The sequence below is a fragment of the Petromyzon marinus genome, chromosome 34, assembly GCF_048934315.1.
Source record: "Petromyzon marinus isolate PM22_M1 ecotype Great Lakes invasive population chromosome 34, UKy_Petmar_22M1.pri1.0, whole genome shotgun sequence".
Lineage (NCBI taxonomy): Eukaryota > Metazoa > Chordata > Hyperoartia > Petromyzontiformes > Petromyzontidae > Petromyzon > Petromyzon marinus.
Window position 1 is genome coordinate 5,882,269 of NC_133700.1, and position 18,267 is coordinate 5,900,535.

Consider the following 18,267-nt stretch of genomic DNA (forward strand, 5'->3'; position numbering starts at 1 on the left):
CCGAGTCCATAGATTCTTAGTCACGAGTCTTACATTGGGATGTTTGGCCAATTCCTTGCAGGATCCAACAACTCTGTTGCGCTGCATTACAGTTCTTTGCAGTCTGTATCATGAAGGATTTGTATTTACTTAGTTCTTAAATACATCAGCAACTCAAAGCATCTTATAATCACATCTCATATCAACCATTACAATGCCCTGCGGTATTCTATCCAAGTGGCAGCTGTCCCCTCTGCGGCACAAAGTGCCTGCAAATGGTTATTCGTCTCCCAGTAGGGGGCTATGTTGGAAAGTGTTTTTTTCCCCAACAAGTAATTTGGGAGTATCTGATCAAATCTTTTAACTTTGAATTGTGATGACAAAACACCTGGCCTACTCCTTTTTCAAATTACGTCACGGGATCTTTAACAGCCGCTGTAAAGCAGACAGTGCATATTTATCATTAATACACCCGCAGTATTAACCGGGGCGGTTGTTGGACTCGAATCAAAGACGAACGCGCAACCGCCCGGCCATGTCACAGCTCATGCTTCCATATCTGTGCTTCCCCCTGCCTTCACCAATCCGCACTGGCCAGCATGGTGAAGCATGGTCAAACAACCCCCACTGTACACCGAGAACCCATATCCATGAGTAGATTGACTAAGAGTTTTGCATTTAACTTTACATCTACACATGGTAATGATGGTGTGTGCACTCACTGGCGTAGGGAGGACCGAGCTCACTTCGGAAGAGGTCATCGACAATGGGAGTGGTGCTCGCGAGGGCCTCCTGGTACTTGCGGTACCCAAGTTCGGCTACGCTCGGCTCCGATTCCCCGCTCGCCTCTGGGCCTGATCAGACAACACACACACACACCAGTCAACAGCCCCCATTCACGGCTAAGTGACGGGGACATCACCACATCTAATGCAATTGTGCCAGGCTAGGTGCACTTAAGACTCCACATGAAGTGTCGTCGGCTCACTGGTAGGAGCCACAAGGCAGACGTAGGTGTGATAAGTTTTAAATGTCAAAGATAGAAGATCACAGTACCAATCCCAGTTGAGTGAACCAAGTCCATCACTCCTCTATGGTTACTATAGGTAAACTAGTCCCTACCAAAGGAATGTAGAATTTCCACCAATTGCTTAGTACCACCAATAAAAATGAGTATCACCCCAAACAAATAAAAAAAAGACGATCCGGAAAGTCCTACCCCAAACATTATACCGGGTGTCAATATTTATACAAATCTGGTCTCAAGCACACACAAACACACACACCTAAAGTTTCATAACATGCACCCCCCCCAGCATCGCCTTTCAATAGTGTCTTGTAATCCGGAGAATTTAGTATCGTTGTTCATTGGAAAATTACATTTTTCATTTAGTGGCAACCTTATTTCGAGTTTGTGAAAAATGTGCCCGAGTAGTCCTTGCCAACGGAGCTGGGTGCTGCGGGGGTAGGGAGCGACGTAACTATTTGCTCGGCCAACTTTGAAAGCACATCAAGTGCTGTCAGCCATGTTTGCGTTGTGTGGGGAGGGCAAGCGGCGCTCATGGATACCGGGCCCACGAGCCACCCGGCATGAGCCTCGCCACCCACCTTCAACAACGTCACCACCTCTCTTCTATCGCCCACCATTCCCGGCATTCTGAAACACGACACCCCAACTTCGTGGCAAGGCTCATCAGGGGTTCTCTCTCGGGTAACTGGTGGCCCTAATAATCGTTGGCTAAGCAACAGAATTGGTGTATACAAACCATATCAGTTTGGAGGGAAAACGGGCCAAACTTATACATCGCTTTTGGTCTATTTAGCCTAAATAGAATTTGAACATATAATGTGTAGGAATCATGAATAAATTCTTAAGCGTACAATAACATTCAAGTATAGTGACTGTAAGAAGTGATGCATCGTTGCAGCCCCCCCTATATAGCCGGTATATACTATACATCCGGCCAGGGAGAAGAATATGATGTGTACCACAGAAATGAGGATGAGATGGATCTCAAAGCTCAGAAGACTGGTTTAAACCATACATTAAGAGACAAGAAAGGCAAGTAAGGTACCCATCCCAAACAAGCTGAAAGAAAGCTGACCAACTGGGATGTATCACAAGAGGAAAAAAAGAAAACCACATCTGATAAAGGTGATGAACATGGAAATGCCTGGGTAGAGACCGAGAGGCAGGCCTACAACAAAGCAGGTGGTTTGATGTGGTGTACCAGCATTTTAAGGACTGTGGAGTGAATGTAGAAATTGTCCAGGAAAGGATTAAGTGGAGAAAGAGAACAAGGAAGGCAGACTTCCCCCCCCCCCTACCCCATGTATAGGAATACAGTCAGGAAGAATGAGAAGATCTGGCAAATGGCACATAGATGTATCCGGGCCAGGTGGTACAACCGCACTCACAAGCGGTGAGTTCGCGGTAGCTCTGTGTGCTGGTGAGCACCCGGGTGAGCACGGCGCGCATGGCACCGCCCATCTTGGTGAGCTCCTCCAGCAGTCCGATGAGCTGTTCCGCCTGCTGCACAGCACGCTGTGGGTCATGGTCACCCGCTGGCACCTCCCCTGCTCCCAAACACGCAAGACGAAAATCCCCCATATAATACTTTACAGACTGCAAGTGCTGTAAGTGAGCACCTATTCAGACCGGCATGGTACACACAACAAGGTGACGCTGCCAGCACAACACCCAGCTGACTTTGTCTCTCAAGTGCTGTTTTTTAAAGACCGTCCCAGGTTTTTCAGTTTCAGTTTCATTTATTTGGTATAGCCCTGTGAGCCATTCAGCTCTTCAATCGGGTGCAACCGCAACAAACAAAAAAAACACATGAACAAGAAAACATCTTAAAGTGACTATGCTTGCTTAACACTGAGTTAACCAAGGGAAGGCAAAGGACCGGTTCTGATAACACATGCCACTGATGCTAGCCATGGCAGGGAACTCAGGTCGCTGAGTTCCTAGCGCAGTGAACTCACCACTGTGTCACCACGACCTATCGCACACTCACACACCTATCTTGGACAGAAAGGCACACAAAATGGCCAACACTTGATTTAGCAGACGTTGTCTACCTGCTGCAGCTGTTTATACATCAATTGAGGCCAATCTGTGTCTTGAGGACAAGTTCAGATGCCACATTCCACTGATGCTGTTAAACGGCTGGAAATCAAATGCACGTCACTGCAATCGTAGTAGTGACTGAACCTATTGCATCAACGCTCAAACCACATTTGTTCACGTGCGCATGCTCAGTTTGCAGACCAGATTCAGAGTTATCGAGACAGTATAACGGTCAGAGACAGGCCTCCAGTCGGAGTCAGCATTAGTCAAGATTTAGTGCTAGTTTCATTGCTCAGGATTGCATTCATTGAGGTGTTTGGGATAGGGTTACGAGTCATCGTTTGCACACTGCGAGGTCACAGCATCACCACGTCATCAACATGCCTTCTGACCTGCGCCCGGCTCGGCACAACCCAGCACGGCGTGGATGCACAGGGGAAAATAAACATTAGAGGCAGGTTTTCGGTCCCAGTTAGGGCTCAGGTTTGGAGTCAAGGATTAAGATTAGTCAGGGATCCATAATAAAAGCTTCTTGAGTTCCATCGCGTAAATATAAATGCGTGCGTCGGGTGGTGGTGGGTTTAACGACACATTTATATTTACGCGATCTGACACAAAAAAAAACCTTATTATGGATATTGGTCGCTAAAGAGTCGGGGACCTCGGTGGTTTTTAGGTGGTGCCAGCGCTGGGACGCTAGCGCTCACCGGGCGGGGGTGGCGCAAACTTCTCCCGCAGGTGCTGCACGAGCCGCAGGACGACGCGCGGCAGAACGAGCTCGGGCAGCGTGAGAAGGTCGAGGGGCGCGCGTGGAACGCTGCGCAGGGACGCACGCCCGTGCCGCTGGCAGAACCTGCGATGGCAAGAGCGACACAGACACGATGCACACAGTAGGCCTCACCGGACCCAGAGCCCGACGATTATCGCAAGCTCCTAACCCAGGCCCCATTGCCACCCTGTGGTTTATACATCCAGACCCCAATGTCAATGCAATGCTGACATGACGCACGGCACAATAATCTAGTACATTTGGTACTCGCATCATTCTCACAGTGCAAGGCAATCACGCATGCGCGGTGTTTCACAGAGACAGTCTGCAGCTGTTCAACAGTAGGGAAGTCGATGTTGCTATATGTAATCCCAATTGAGAAATTCTCAGTTACTTTCAAATTAGGTACATTTTACCCAGGACGCCAGCACACAATGGTCTGCTTTTTTAGAATGATGTCACGGGACCTTTACCGTCCACCTTGAACCAGACGGCGCGTATATTACGGTATCTTCAGTAATGATGGCGGCGTGTGGAATTCAACCAAGGAAACGCTTTAACAAGTGGCAAATAGACTACCGCTGGGCCAAATCGCTGCCCCATGCAAGAGCCCTGAGCTGCTTTAAGCCCTGACCCCAATGCATATCAATTTAGTTAATGTAGCCTGTCCCACTGAGTATTAGTGACTCTGAACCCAGGCCCAAGCAGCGAATACAACCAATGATGCACACAATCAACCACTTTCCACCCCATTGCTTACTGCAGGCTGCGAGCCCTGAAATCCATTGCACATTGTGGCAGTTGAATCCTGACCACGTTGAATACTATAGGACCTGTAACGATGATTATGGCAAGCTCCTAACTCAGGTCACATGTCCAAATGTGGTTACAATATGCAGACCCCATTGCCTAATAAAGCATTCACAATCGAGACACCACTACCTGTTATAGGCTGTTACAGATTGGCGATGTATGGTGCGAAAGAAATTCAGCATAATATATTAAATGATTAAAGGGTTAAAATATATTCTTAGGCTTGCAATACATGCATCCGTAAGATAGCCCTTCATGTCAAGTCACTGTGGGAAGAAGGCCTGCCTCCCCATGCCATACAAGTCGTGCAGGTTATTTGACCATAATTAAACGTGATGGTCATCACGAGCTAGTGGAGGGAAGCATAGACAAGAGAGCATAGAAGCACTGTGCAACAATAATGTTGCTGCACTGCCCTCTCCTGCTCATCACATAGCCACCACAGAGACCTGCAGCTTTTAAGCAATCTAAGCACCATCACTGCTCAATTCTGATTGACTTCTGACATCTGATGAGATTGTGCTGATTTGGTAACGGGCATAATGAATGTAGTCTGATCCAATTGACTATTATAGGTTTAAAAGCCAGATTCCATGATCATGAGAAGCTCATAACCCAGATATCATTGCCAACTTTGGTCAATATAACTGGACTGCACAGACGAATTGAGACTCCATATCCAAACACAACTAGCCAATGTCAGTTAGATATTTGGGATGTAATGATTAATTGGTTATCATTGATTTTTACTTAAGAACCAATTGTTTTCAATTCATATACAGAATCAGAATATGTATTTATACTGGAGGAATCTGATGAGCTATCAAGCCATTTTTCACAGATTTCCAGTAGTTTCACAGATGTCCAGTAATTTCACATATGTCCAGTAATTTCACAGATGTATATAGAGTGGATGAGGAGGTCAAATACCCTCTAGAGGCCCTTCCACCAACACTGGGGTGAGCAGGAAATTACAGGACTGCGCCTTTACCTTTTAATACTGTCTGTATATATACCTGGCATATTTTACAGATTTGTAACACTACAGTTTCCACATGCATCACCACGACAGGGAAAAACGAATGAACAATTCATCATGACAATCCATGGAAGTGCAGAAGTGGTGGCTCGTTAAAACGATAAATTTGCAAGTCTAACGAATACACTATTCCCCCCTCCCAACACCCCACTCTGCGATCTGATTGTCACAATTCCGGTCCAGAATTCTTATTTTTCTCGCATTTACTGTCCGATTTGTATAGTTCTTGTTAGCACCGTTTATTTTGCTCCATTAGCCTAAAGTGTTGCATTGGTGCATCAGGCGCATAATTTAATAATAAACCAACTTTCATATATCCAGTATATTAATTGAAAACCCTATGCAGCATTACATACCCAAATATATATTTATTATGTTAAAACACCCAATTCCAGAATTCCAATCTAAGCAAAATGAACTAAAGTGGGTGGGATTATGGACCCCAAGACGTCCTTCTCTTTTGTATGGTGGGGAGTTGATCAACATTCACATGGCTCCCACATCCTTCAATATCATCTACCTCATGGCTTACTGAAGGCGAAAGACTGGAACCTACAATGAGCAATTGTGATCCAAACTTAGACGTACATTTCTATTAAAATGCTTTATCTCTTGATCCCATTGCCCCTTCAAGGATTTCAATCTAAACTGCAAAGTATCCTTCAGATTCTGAGAACCAAACTACATAACTAGTCAACCCATCTCTTCTCTTGCCTGTGCAGGAGCATTTATACCCCTCTCTACAATAATAACACGAACAATAATTAACAGTGCTTTGTTAAGCCACTGCTGGATAAAAACGCCACCCCATGCCGTGTTGGTCGTGGGGGTTGTTTGACTGGTGAAGTGTTTGCCCAGAACTGGTTCGGACATCATTCACCTCTTTATCTGGACCACAAAGCTGTAGTAGTTACACTGTGTGCAAAAAAACACGTCTCACAACTGGAAGGCTGAATGTTAAAATCCTAGTCGGAGGGTTGACAGCACTTGCCCCTACAGTCTGTTAAGGCTATATGGGGGATCTTTGTGTGTTTATATTTGTGAAACTCCAAACTCCGATGGGCTGCGGGGTGGCCAGGAGGTGAAAATTGAGAAAATGTAGCATTTAATCCATATGTAAGCAAATAGAGTACATAAGTGTTATCCACATACTCCAGTTTCCTCTCACATGCAAAACACTGAATAGGACTGGCCAAACATCCAAATGCAAGAAACCTTCAAAATCTCTCGAGACTCAGTAAGGACTTTCCGGATAAACAATGGGCAACACTATTATTAACATGGCAAAGTGTAATTTTCCATCACTGTCCCTGTATTGCCGAAGGAGTTTAGCAGAAACCCAACATTAATTTGAGTACAGGGATAATTTTACTTGAGTTGTAATCCAGCTGCAGATTATGCTCAGGCGTTTGATGAATCTGGATGCAGATCAAAATGATCCAGCTCACACAGCCTCACCAGTAAGAGTAGCCCAATGATAGGATTTTGGCTCGACGATGCTAACGCATAATAGCGATGTCATTGCCTAGCTGCAGCGTGTTCGCTGATTGTTGTTGCAGAGGTTCACGGTTCAATTCCAGCGGCCGCCCCCATTAATACTGCCGGTGTGTACATGCCGTCTGCTTCACAGTGAACGTTAAAGATCCCGTATTGTCATTCACACGAGTAGGTCATTGTGTACTGGCAGCATGGTCCAAATTTACTCATTTTTTTCATCGAGTAAAACATCAGCTAGCCATGGGGAAGCATTGGTCCAGCTAGATGTACAACAATCTCTGTGTATATCAAAATGTGTCAAATGTATCCGTGTGTACATTTACTATGTTGTGTATTGTATTACATTCTTGTATGTCAGTAGGTTCAGTCCATGGATCACCCACATCTCTCACCCCTCTCCCACCACGAAAGTTAATTGCATTCCACACATTATACAAAGCTGTACAATAGTTATCGCTGATAGTCGGTTGGGCCATTGATCGCCCCACTGGCCACCAGCCATCCCCCTCAATCCCCCATCGACCTCCCACCCATCCCACATCACCCTCCTCTACATACTAAATCCCCCACCGCTCAAGTTAAGTGTTGTATATGCTACAGGGCAGCAGAGACTGTGCATATTATTGTATTATTTAGTGGGCCTGGTCGGGTTAAATGCAAGGTCCAGCTCGCCAGGGTTCATCTAAACGGGGTTTGACTGCACACAGAGTAATTATCGCCCCCTGCTGCAAAAAACTTGGCAGGACCATCCTGAAAACGGGTCATGAGACTCGGGACGATACAAACGTAAAAATAAGCCGCTCACACAATCCAACCGTTATAAATGCAGGTTGGAGACACAGGCAGGGCAGCCTATATGCATTGGGTTGGTACTGTACTGGTGTTCCCCAATTCAACTGGAACTCTCACCAGGTGTTTGCCTCCCTCAGGCACTTGGCATGCCCTGTCCCCAAGTGCACTTTGAATGGAGCTGCCGCCTGGTCTGCGCCAGCAAGCACGGCAACGAGTGGTGTGGAATAATATTACCAGCACCCACAGGTCAGAGGGGCCCAGGTTCTGGGCTACAAAGGAGGCCATTGGGACAAGAGGTTCCATTTAATTCCTGGCACAAAGCCCCACTATAAGATGGATGAGAAAAGGCAAATGAAGGAGAGGACGAAAGCAGAAAGGATGGTAAGATTGAATCATTGAGTTTCGTGACCACTGCTGGACAGGGGAAACTAACGAAAGAAAATAATGGAAGACAACAGGGGTTGACCTTTTCCCCGGCAGTGGGAAGTTACAGGTTGACGTCAACCAAGTTCCTTGCCAACCACGCTAAGCCACCGACGGCGAGCACAATCACCCGTTCCACACTTGACCCCTTCGGACCGGCGCTCTGCCTCTCTCACCCGCTCTCCCTCATCACGCTGCTGTCCCCACAGTCACACGCGCCGCCCGCCTGGCTGCGGAACATGTTGAAGTCGTGGCCCGTGTGCTCGCCCGCGTTGAAGCACTCGGCGCACAGCGACATGCAGGGCGAGATGCCGCACGTGCGGCAGCGGAACGCCACGAAGTTCGCCGTCCACACGAGGCCGCAGAGCGCCGCGTCGTCGTAGCCCCGCACCGTCCGCCCAAACTCCTCGAACGCCTCGCCGCCGGCGAGCAGCGCCCGCAGCCACTCGACGGACTCGCGGTCCGAGATGTCGCCCGAAGGCGGGAGGACCGCGTCCAGCAACTCGCCCAGACGGCGCCGGCCTACTCCGCTGATGCCAACGCCGCCGCCGCCGCTGCTGCTGCTGATGCTGCTGCTGGTGGTGGTGGGGCTGGTGGCGGTTGAGTCGTTTTCATCATCTCCTGCTATTCCGCCCCCGCGGTGGCATTCCGCCTTGAGGAAGGCGGCAGCGGCACGCTTGTCCCGCCGGTGCAGCAGCTGGGAGTCGGACATGGTGATGCCGGCAGTGTCGGGGCCGCACTGGTGGTGAGTGACCTGGTTGGTCGGTCGATGGGTAGCTTGGTTGGTTGGCCCTTGTTTGCTCGTCTTCCACTTGATCTCTCCCGCGTCACCCTGGCTGAGATGCAGGGATGGAAGATCTTGTGAGTGCTGCTGTAAAGGCGATTGTGCGTGGCTATCAATGGTGTGTCTCTGTGATTGGCTCTCAAGATTACGTGAGAATGTCCAGTGTGTAACTGAGAAAGGAGCATGTGTGTGAAGATATTCAGCCTATCTGTATCAAGTGTGTCACTGCCAATTGTTATGATTTGATGTCAATACTATGTATGTGAGACTGTATAGTTTACGTGCTTGAAACTGTTAAAAGTATGTGCCACGAACGTGTGCGTCTGTGATTGTGCATGTGGGTGTCAATTTTGTATGTGTGTGCGACTGTCCTGTATGTATATATCTGCCAATGGTGTGTGTCTCATTGGCAAGTATGTCTGTGACTGGCTGTCAAGACTATATGTATATGTATGGTTTGTTTGTCATGTGTGAATGTATTTCAAGGTGTACGTTTGTGATCTTCAGTGTGTGGGTGTGTGATTATAAAGTGTGTATCTAACTGTCTGGCATGTGTATGGCTGTCAAGAGGGTGAGGGCATGTGGCTGATGTCAAGTGTGTGTCAAGTGCACGTGTGTCAACCTGCCTGAATATCTTGAAAATATGTTAATATACCTAAGTACGTGTTCAACTGACGGTGTGCTTGTGTCTACATGTCAGGACCAGCTGTCTAATTATGTCTATCTGTGTGTGTGTATATATCAATATCTACCAACTATGTTTGTGTACATGTCCATTAATCTACCTGGTCTGTCTGTATCAGTTCTTATTACAGTGATGTCTATCTGTATATCAGTGTCTATGCCTGTCTATAGGACTACCTGTCAGCGTACATTACCCATGTATATCCGTGTATACTTTACCATGGCAATACGTCAGTATGTAGTAAAGCGTGTGCGTCTATCTTCTATGTATTACATACGTAAACCTGTATGTCAGAATTAGCAGTCCTTAATACCGTAGGTACTTTATCTATGCCACTGAGTGTATTCCTCAGTACCTGGTACCGTAGCGTAGTATGTATAGATACCTACATATCACTTTCCATTACAGTATAGACTGCATTTGAAACTGAATATCCGTGTTGATGTATACCTGTGTATCGGTGTGTATGGCAGTACCGGTCACTGTGTATACGTCCACCTGTATACCAGTGTGTATGTCAGTGCCCGGTAGAGTTTGTATATACCTGTACGTGTCTGTCCACCTATCAGTGTCTACCTGTACATCAACATCTCTCTATCCCCTACACCAACGCGTTCCCGATGTCAACTTCCTCCTCCTCCTCCTCGCTCTCGCTCGCTCCCTTTCCCCGACTCCAAGGTACAGCAGGCAAGTCCCCTGTCTCTCCTATCCCGTACTCTACTCGGAATCTCCTCGCCTGCTTCTCCTCCCCCACACACACACAACACCTCCGTGTTACTCCTCCTGCTCTGTCTCTTCTATCCCTTGCCAGTCAGTCCCGGCTCCTGACCATTTCGCCTCCACAGCCCCTCTCGTATTCCGCCCGTGTTGTTTTCCACCACTACCACCACTACCACCAACCCTCCGCCTCCCGCCTCCACCAACGCCTGTGCTCACCCCTCCCCCCCCGCGCGCGCGCGTTTTCCTTTAAACCTTTTTCTCTCTCTCTGCTCCGCACAAGCCTAAATACTCTAAGAAAGAAAGGAAGAAGAAGAATTAAAAAAATGATAGTAAAATTACCAACACGCTCGCCGCGCACTGTACCCAACCGATTCCGATTACGTTCGAACGTCCACGCCGATTCGCCCGCCTATTTTTAGTCAACGACTCCTTCAGGAAGATTCGATTCCCGGCAGAGATTCATTATATTTATGTATTTTACAGCAACAACAACAAAAACACACATGTGTTCGAGTCTGGGTTATCGACATTCGATTGTAGAGTTTAAAAAAAGAAAAGAGATTGTTTTCTTACCGGATCGCTTCGCGGCGGCGTAAAGTAACTGAGGGGTGGGAGGGGCGGTTGGGTAGTAACAGATACACTTCTCGCGAGACTTCCGTTGCGCCGGTTTCTCTTCGCAGCGCGCGCCGTCACGATATCGCGAGACTTTGAGAGGACCACTAATTTGGTTGCTTTTGTCCGATCTGTGTGCCAGACGTCTGTGTTTTTGTTGTTGTACACGTGGTCCAAGACCAGTGCTCTGGTCTAAACTAAGTACCTGCATAGCGTGCAATACGGGTAATAGAAGCGTGCATTTTAACCCGTAATTGTTAACATACACTATCCACCTGTTTTGTTATACATGTGTAAACCTTAGCAATCGTTTAATAACATTTATTTTCATCCGTATTTTTTTGGACGATTGAGTCCCGATGAATTTTCCGAAGGATATTTCCCTGCGTGTTTATGCAACGTAGAAGTGTATTATAAAATGAGAGTGTGCATACTTGTCAACCCATTGCGATTTACCTCTATTCTTGTCCGGAGAAATGTAGTTGTCATGTTCATACGGCCGACAACCGTTTCAATACGGGCAAATATTTGTCTATTTGTGTTTCTCCCTTGTGATGTGACTTTGTAGGATGAACGTTGAGATTTATAAGGGCGCGGGGTGACCAATAAGGTCTGAATTGGTCTGTAATAAGGTAAGGGCACTAATCAGGGGTTGACAGGTATGAGTTTGATAAGCTAGATAGGTAGCTTACATTTATGGCCATGGTTTCCTGATTTTTAGGAGCATGGCTTAGAAACCGATCTTTTAATAAACAATTACAATGCAATGTATCATAAACATTTTATCATCTTAATTTTCAGACAAATTCGTATATTTTGAGTCATACAATTTTTTGATGATTGAAGGTGTGTACGTTACTCAATAGATACATTCATAATATGTAATTCTCGCCAGGCGTCACGGTGTAAAGTGCACATCCATGCATGTGAACTCCAAAGGGTTAAAATTAATTAGACCCCCTGGGGAAAACCCCAATAAACAGAGAGCACGGAAACCCACAAAAATGTGAAAGGGGGAACCAGACATTTTTGAGCAGAAACATTTAAAAAGATACTGCTTGCCACCGGCTAAATCTTAAAGTATGTTGAACTTCTTTCGCACCGTACGTAGCCAACCGCGGGCGCGAGAACTTCCCAACAATCCCTTACAGGGGGACGTTCGTAAAATCTCTGCACGTCGAAACTGTGAATTATTCAACCAATGGGGCCCAGAAAAAGCACTCGCAAAGACTTGTGGCGTGAAGACCGATCAAATGGACGTCTGTCGTGATTTGAGGATGCGAACAATGCAATATTGTTATTCTGTAACAAATGCCTCTTTCTACAGCAGTGTTCTTCATTGCAAGGCCCACGGTGGGGTCACTGGCGGCCTCCGGTGGCCTTTAGCGCGGCCCTCCACGATACACAAACCGTGAAACTACCCCCCCCCCCCCCCCATCATCATCGTCCTGCTGTCAAACTCCAAATGGTTTCAAATAATGTGTGGCGGGCCCTTTAATAGTGTCTTATCGGCACCCCACCACCACCCTGAAAATGAGTGACCAATTCGTTCGAGACGTCGGCTTTAACAACAAACAGCGCGGGAGCAAAAGTGATGGTACGTAAATGACCACTAGAGGACACTGCGACATCATAAAACCACGCTGACTGCTGCGGTGTGATCGACTCGTGTTATTCATCACTGCGCTGGAACTCGGACGCTGACATTGCCTGGAGCATTGGCGATATTCGCTTGGAGGCTTGAGAGCGTCTCAGCAAAGCAATCTGTCGTGTTTTTGTAGTGCTTGTTGTTGTTGTTTTAACCTTCTGACCCGCCCCTACTGGACGTCTGTGGAAAAAAAAGAGCTTAATATCTCATCGGATTCCTCCAGTATAAATATTATGATCATAGGGCTCACTCATTCATTATATTATCGCGGAATTACTAAGCCAATAATGCACTGCCAGCAACCGGCCTTGTAAGGTCATGTAGATTACGTCTAGATTACGATAGAGCAGTGCCAATAAATATAATGAGATATGCGTTTAATTACACTGGGAAATTCCATTGAGTATCAAGACGAAAACTAATTCAAGAGGCTTCTGCGACGAATATTTAGCCATGTGTTTTCTACTTACAGTGAGTGGGACCCCCCTCCCCACCCCTCCCATCTGTGATCCGATTTCTATGACCCATGATTACCCGCGGATAGTCCCATCCTGCATTGCTTAATCGAATTGGCAACGGTCACTGATGGGTTAAGTTGGGGTGGGGGGACATCTAAAAACTTTACCTCCCCGTGTCTGTAGAGAGAGAACTAAATAATCGAATGCCTATGAGGGAGGAATACTCTTTGTTTTTTTTTCTGGTAACTAAAATAAATGTTTTCATGTATTTTATTTTAGAATTTTATTTAATTAAAAAAATAATAAATGTTTTCATCTACGTGACTTTACCGAAAAAAACAAAGAGTATTGAATCCTTGCAGTCACGAAAGCTTCAAATCTAGAGGGAGAAATACACTGTAATCTCACTTTCTGTACAGTCTTCTTCGTACAGCTCTTTGCCCTCTGCGTGTGGGCATTTCACACATTTGATGCCTTCAGTTGATTCATTTCGCACTGAATTATGCGTGAGACCAAGCGAACAACGGCAATTCTAATGCTCACAACAGCGAAATTGATTAATGAACATCATAGCAGTGGGCATGCCGTGGAAGTTTTCAGACAGAGCTCCGATATTTACATTTAAATCCGTCTTTCGTAATAACGCAATGTGAGAATGCGCGCCTCATCCCTGGCCCCACCGTGCACCTGACAACCTGCACACGCTGTCAAAATATAAGCGCTCTCGTCGAGCCCCTTGTATATAAAAACAAGTCACATTATTATCCTCGTAATCTAAGAGTATACGTTTCAATATCTTATTGCACATTAGCTCTGATCCTTCCTTATAACCAGCAATACGTGATAACAATCTCTCTTAGGTGGTAACTGCACTGTTACAAAGTCATCTAAGATGTCACTTGAACCACACTCTGCTTGTTCATAAAGTATTTCAAATTGCAACATCCGGTCAATTATTGCGGTTTTTCTATCTGGAATCGTTTTTTTGGCGACTCTCGATTTTCAAAATAGCGACTGCTCGAGGTTCATCTGACGATCCCGTGGCTTTGCGGAGTTGACAGCACCGATGCCCGGGTGCTATTTCGGGGGAATTTCACGTGCTGCAAGTGCACGGGGCGGTGAAGTGTTTTATCTGGAGTGTACCATGTAGCGCAGTGGGTGACACAAGGTCATGAATTCCCTCATCAGCATGGGCCTGTGATAACCATATCCCGCTCTCTGCGGTGTTCCACTTTAATTAAATAACAACACTGGCAAATTATCGCTTTCTTCTACCACGTCTCCCCAGTGTACCCCCTCCTCCCACCAAACCACAATCACCACCTTCCCACTTCCAACAAATGCAATGCACTCCACCTTGCCTTTTTCTAGGCTCGCCATCGAAGAAAGACGGTCACTGTATCACGTCTGGAACGCTCTCCTTTCCCATATTCGGAAGCCACTGGAGCTACGCACTTTAAAATTTAGATTGAGCACATTTATTTATAACAGGTTTTTTTTTGTATTTAGCTTGTTGTCCTTCCCCCGCACCTCCCATTAGCACGGTTGGCTACGTAAGTCAATCAAACTCCATGGGCAGAAAGCCCGTATCGTGTCCATTGCAATTTTTGTCGCGTGCTTCAACTTTCCCTCGATCCTGTGCCACAACATGCTTGGGTGTGTGCACATCTCTCTGGCGACGTACGGTGCCAAAGTTCAAAATACATTTCCTTGCAATGTGGTGCATGCCTGTGATCCAGTGCGTTGCACATAGGGGCGCTAAACCCAGCAGAGAACATCCGAATGCTGTGGAGCAGTGCTTAATATAACCGGAACAATTCAGAACGTTTCGTGAATTATTTTGATACGCCGTGTCCATCTCGCCTTTTCAAAATCCTCATAGTACCATATATTCTTATAAACCTTCCCATATAATTACAGGAGTATCCATACGCGTTGGTTCTTTCGGTAAAGTCACGTAGGTATAAAAATAATAGAAATAATATATTAAATTTAATATTAGATTTATATTAAAATAATAACAATTAAATATTAAATTAAATTTATATTATTTTATTTTTATATGTTGTGGCACAGGATCGAGGGAAGTTGATATTAAATTTAATTTTTAATTTATATTGAAATAATATAAATTAAATATTTAATTTGTATTATTTTATTTTTATAAAAAAAATTAGAGTATGGATCCCTGCAGTCACGAAAACTTCAGATCTAGATTGATACAGGAGTATCGTATAGCTCATTGAGTTAGGGGCCGTCCATAATTGACGTCACGCGATTTTGGACGATTTTTGACCCCCCCCCTCGTCATACGGCGGCACAAAAAGTCAGACCACCCTAAAATTTGACGTCACAAAGCTCTGCCCCCCCCAAACCATATTTCCATTTTTGAAATTAAAAAAATGCTTCAAATCGCTTTAAACTATTGTCATTGTAGTGCGTATTTAATGTGGCGCTGCACTCTGATGTTTTAGGAGTGTTGTTATAACAATTAATGTTGTTTTTCTTGGTTCTTTCGGTAAAGTCACGTAGAAGGGAAACAATAAAATAATAAAAATATAAAACAATAAAATTCTCACGACGTTTCGACTGCAACACAAGCAATCATCATCAGGTGTGAAAACCACAGCAAGAAAATTTGAAAACAGTGGCGGTTTTTTTAACGTTAGCACCACGGAGAGCGATTTGTCAGTTATTCTGATGGACGAGTCCATCTATGTTCGGTTTTCACACCTGATGATGATTGCTTGTATTTCAGTCGAAACGTCGTGAGATTTTGTTTTATATTTTTATTATTTTATTGTTTCCCTTCTATGTGACTTTACCGAAAGAACCAAGAATATGAATCCCTGCAGTCACGAAAGCTTTAAATCAAAAATTCTATATTTATTAAAAGTTGCGCATTTTGATGTGACGTCACATTTCTCAACCCCCCCCCCTCGTCACACATCGTCACAAATGTCTGCCCCCCACCCCCCCAGGTACGTGACGTCATTTATGGACGGCCCCTTATAGGATATATGATTCTTATAGGTGGGTTATTACTTTGTACTCTAGTGGTAGTGCCTTACACCGATAAGCCCTACTCCATGCCAGCCGCGTAGAGAAATTAAGCCCTGAGACTCCCAAACCCAATGGGCTGTGAGGTGGCCATGGGATGGCACGTAGCAGATGTTGAACTTCTTTCGCACTGTAAGTAGCCAACCGTGCTAATTTGCGTCCAGACTGGAAAACTTTTGAATGTTAGCCTGTGATTTTGTATGGGTTTTATGATACTAGTTTTCCTTCCAGGTGCAAAACACTGCTTTAATTTGGCCAAACATCACACTGCATGACCCTGTTGAAAAGTGTTGTTGAGAAAAAAAAATCAGCAAATTTTCAATGAGTCTAACGACTTTCTTTCAAGAGGGTGCTGATAGTAATTTACAACCGTTTGCAAATCCTCTGTTGAAAGAAGACCTCTCCATGTCGTATATGCATGTTGACATTCTTTCGCACCGTACATAGCCAACCATGCTAATCGGATGTGCAAGGGAATGACAACAAAATAAACACATGTCGGTCATGAGGGTTGTTTGACCATGATTCGCCTCGCTCGTCAGTGTGGGTTTGTAGAACGGGGCCCGTTCAAATATCAGGAATGATTCAGACATCGCTCACCACAGATAATAGCTGTAGTTGGGGAATGGAACTCGGGTCACCGGGTTCGTAGCGAAGCTATCGACCGTTGCTGCACAAACACTATTACAGCATTAGGTACGATGAGATCAATAATCAGCCATGCTCTCTCCACTGCTAAATGAAGTCGCCTCAAGTCGGTGCCGTCCCTTTTGCTATTGTGATACAGCAATACATCTTGCCCCTGCATGAGATGAGAGTGGTGTTCCTTTTAAGTTTCGACAGTCGCTCCGTCATCAGTCTCAAACCACTGGCGATCACTCTTCATAACGACGTGTCCTACCCAAGCCAAATTATTTTATTGACGGTCGATACGGTGTCTCTAATTTGCATTTCTTCTTTGATCCACGTGCAATTCTCATTATAATTACAAGCATGCATCGCTCCGCTCCTGTTTGTGTCCACATTTCAACTTTTGTTCCATTCTATTTGTGATTTTCCACGTTTCAGATTCATGTAATATCAGCAAATAAACATTTGAAGAAGAAAGTTTTCATTCATGGGTCAGGGTTTTTTTTTTTTATAATGGCCTCATCTAAGACACCGAGGCAGCACACCCGGGATTCGGGATTCTGAGCTACCACATTCGAAATGAATAAATTTTATAACACATAGAAATGCTAATTTAAAGGTGCAGACTGTGAATGCCTGCTATGCCAATGCCAGCCGAAGGACCTCTACGAGAGGTAGTTCTTGAGAACTGGAGAGTATCTTGGCTACTCTTCTATGCTTGACAGACGTCGTGGAAGAGGTGGGAGCACACAAACTTTACAACATGACTCGCAAGGTGTCGATCGACTGTTGTGTACACAATCACGCTCGTCTCAACTGGCACGCCAGGCGATCGAAGTGGCCACCTCACGATTGCAAGTCCAGTGTGATAACCATTACAACCACAGCAGCGTCCCCTTTGTTAAGGAATGCGAGTTGATACTCCATATATCACACTTGTTACTGGGCTTTGCCAGCTTCACATCACTACAGAGTTGGAAAACTACTTGGTTCACTCATGATAAGAATCATAAATTTATAAATGTTCGGCATGACACTTAAGGCAAGATAGATCTTGAGTCTGACCCTGCCCTATGAGTGAAACCAGTAAATTTCCACGCCATCATTATTTGGTGGGCAAAATGTAAATTTTTGAATTTAATGCAACCCAGGTCTCATCATATGTGATCATATATCCCAGTGGAATCCACGTTTGGCCCTGTGAAGGACATCTGTGAAACTACTGGACATCTGTGAAAAAGAGCTTTATAGCTCATTTGATTCCTCCATTATAAATATTTTGATT

At 45.4% G+C, this 18,267-nt stretch overlaps 1 protein-coding gene across 9 annotated transcripts in view; it reads right to left on the reverse strand.

The window, feature by feature from the left end:
* Positions 1–11,250, reverse strand: part of UBR3 (ubiquitin protein ligase E3 component n-recognin 3) — a 158,510-nt gene extending 147,260 nt beyond the window's left edge. For 5 of the 9 annotated variants that reach the window (XM_076071659.1, XM_076071657.1, XM_076071658.1 and 2 more), the window contains exons 1-5: positions 10,399–10,907; positions 8,562–9,221; positions 3,760–3,905; positions 2,398–2,556; positions 702–833 (exon numbers count right to left, since the gene is read on the reverse strand). In XM_076071659.1, coding sequence (XP_075927774.1) covers positions 702–833; positions 2,398–2,556; positions 3,760–3,905; positions 8,562–9,097 — 973 coding nt within the window. In that variant the 5' untranslated portion in view covers positions 9,098–9,221; positions 10,399–10,907. Of the gene's footprint in view, positions 1–701; positions 834–2,397; positions 2,557–3,759; positions 3,906–8,561; positions 9,222–10,398; positions 10,908–11,147 lie in introns of those variants that run through there. The other 4 variants (XM_076071656.1, XM_076071662.1, XM_076071655.1 and 1 more) reach the window with 4 other exon arrangements.
* Between the last annotated feature and the right edge of the window lie 7,017 nt (positions 11,251–18,267).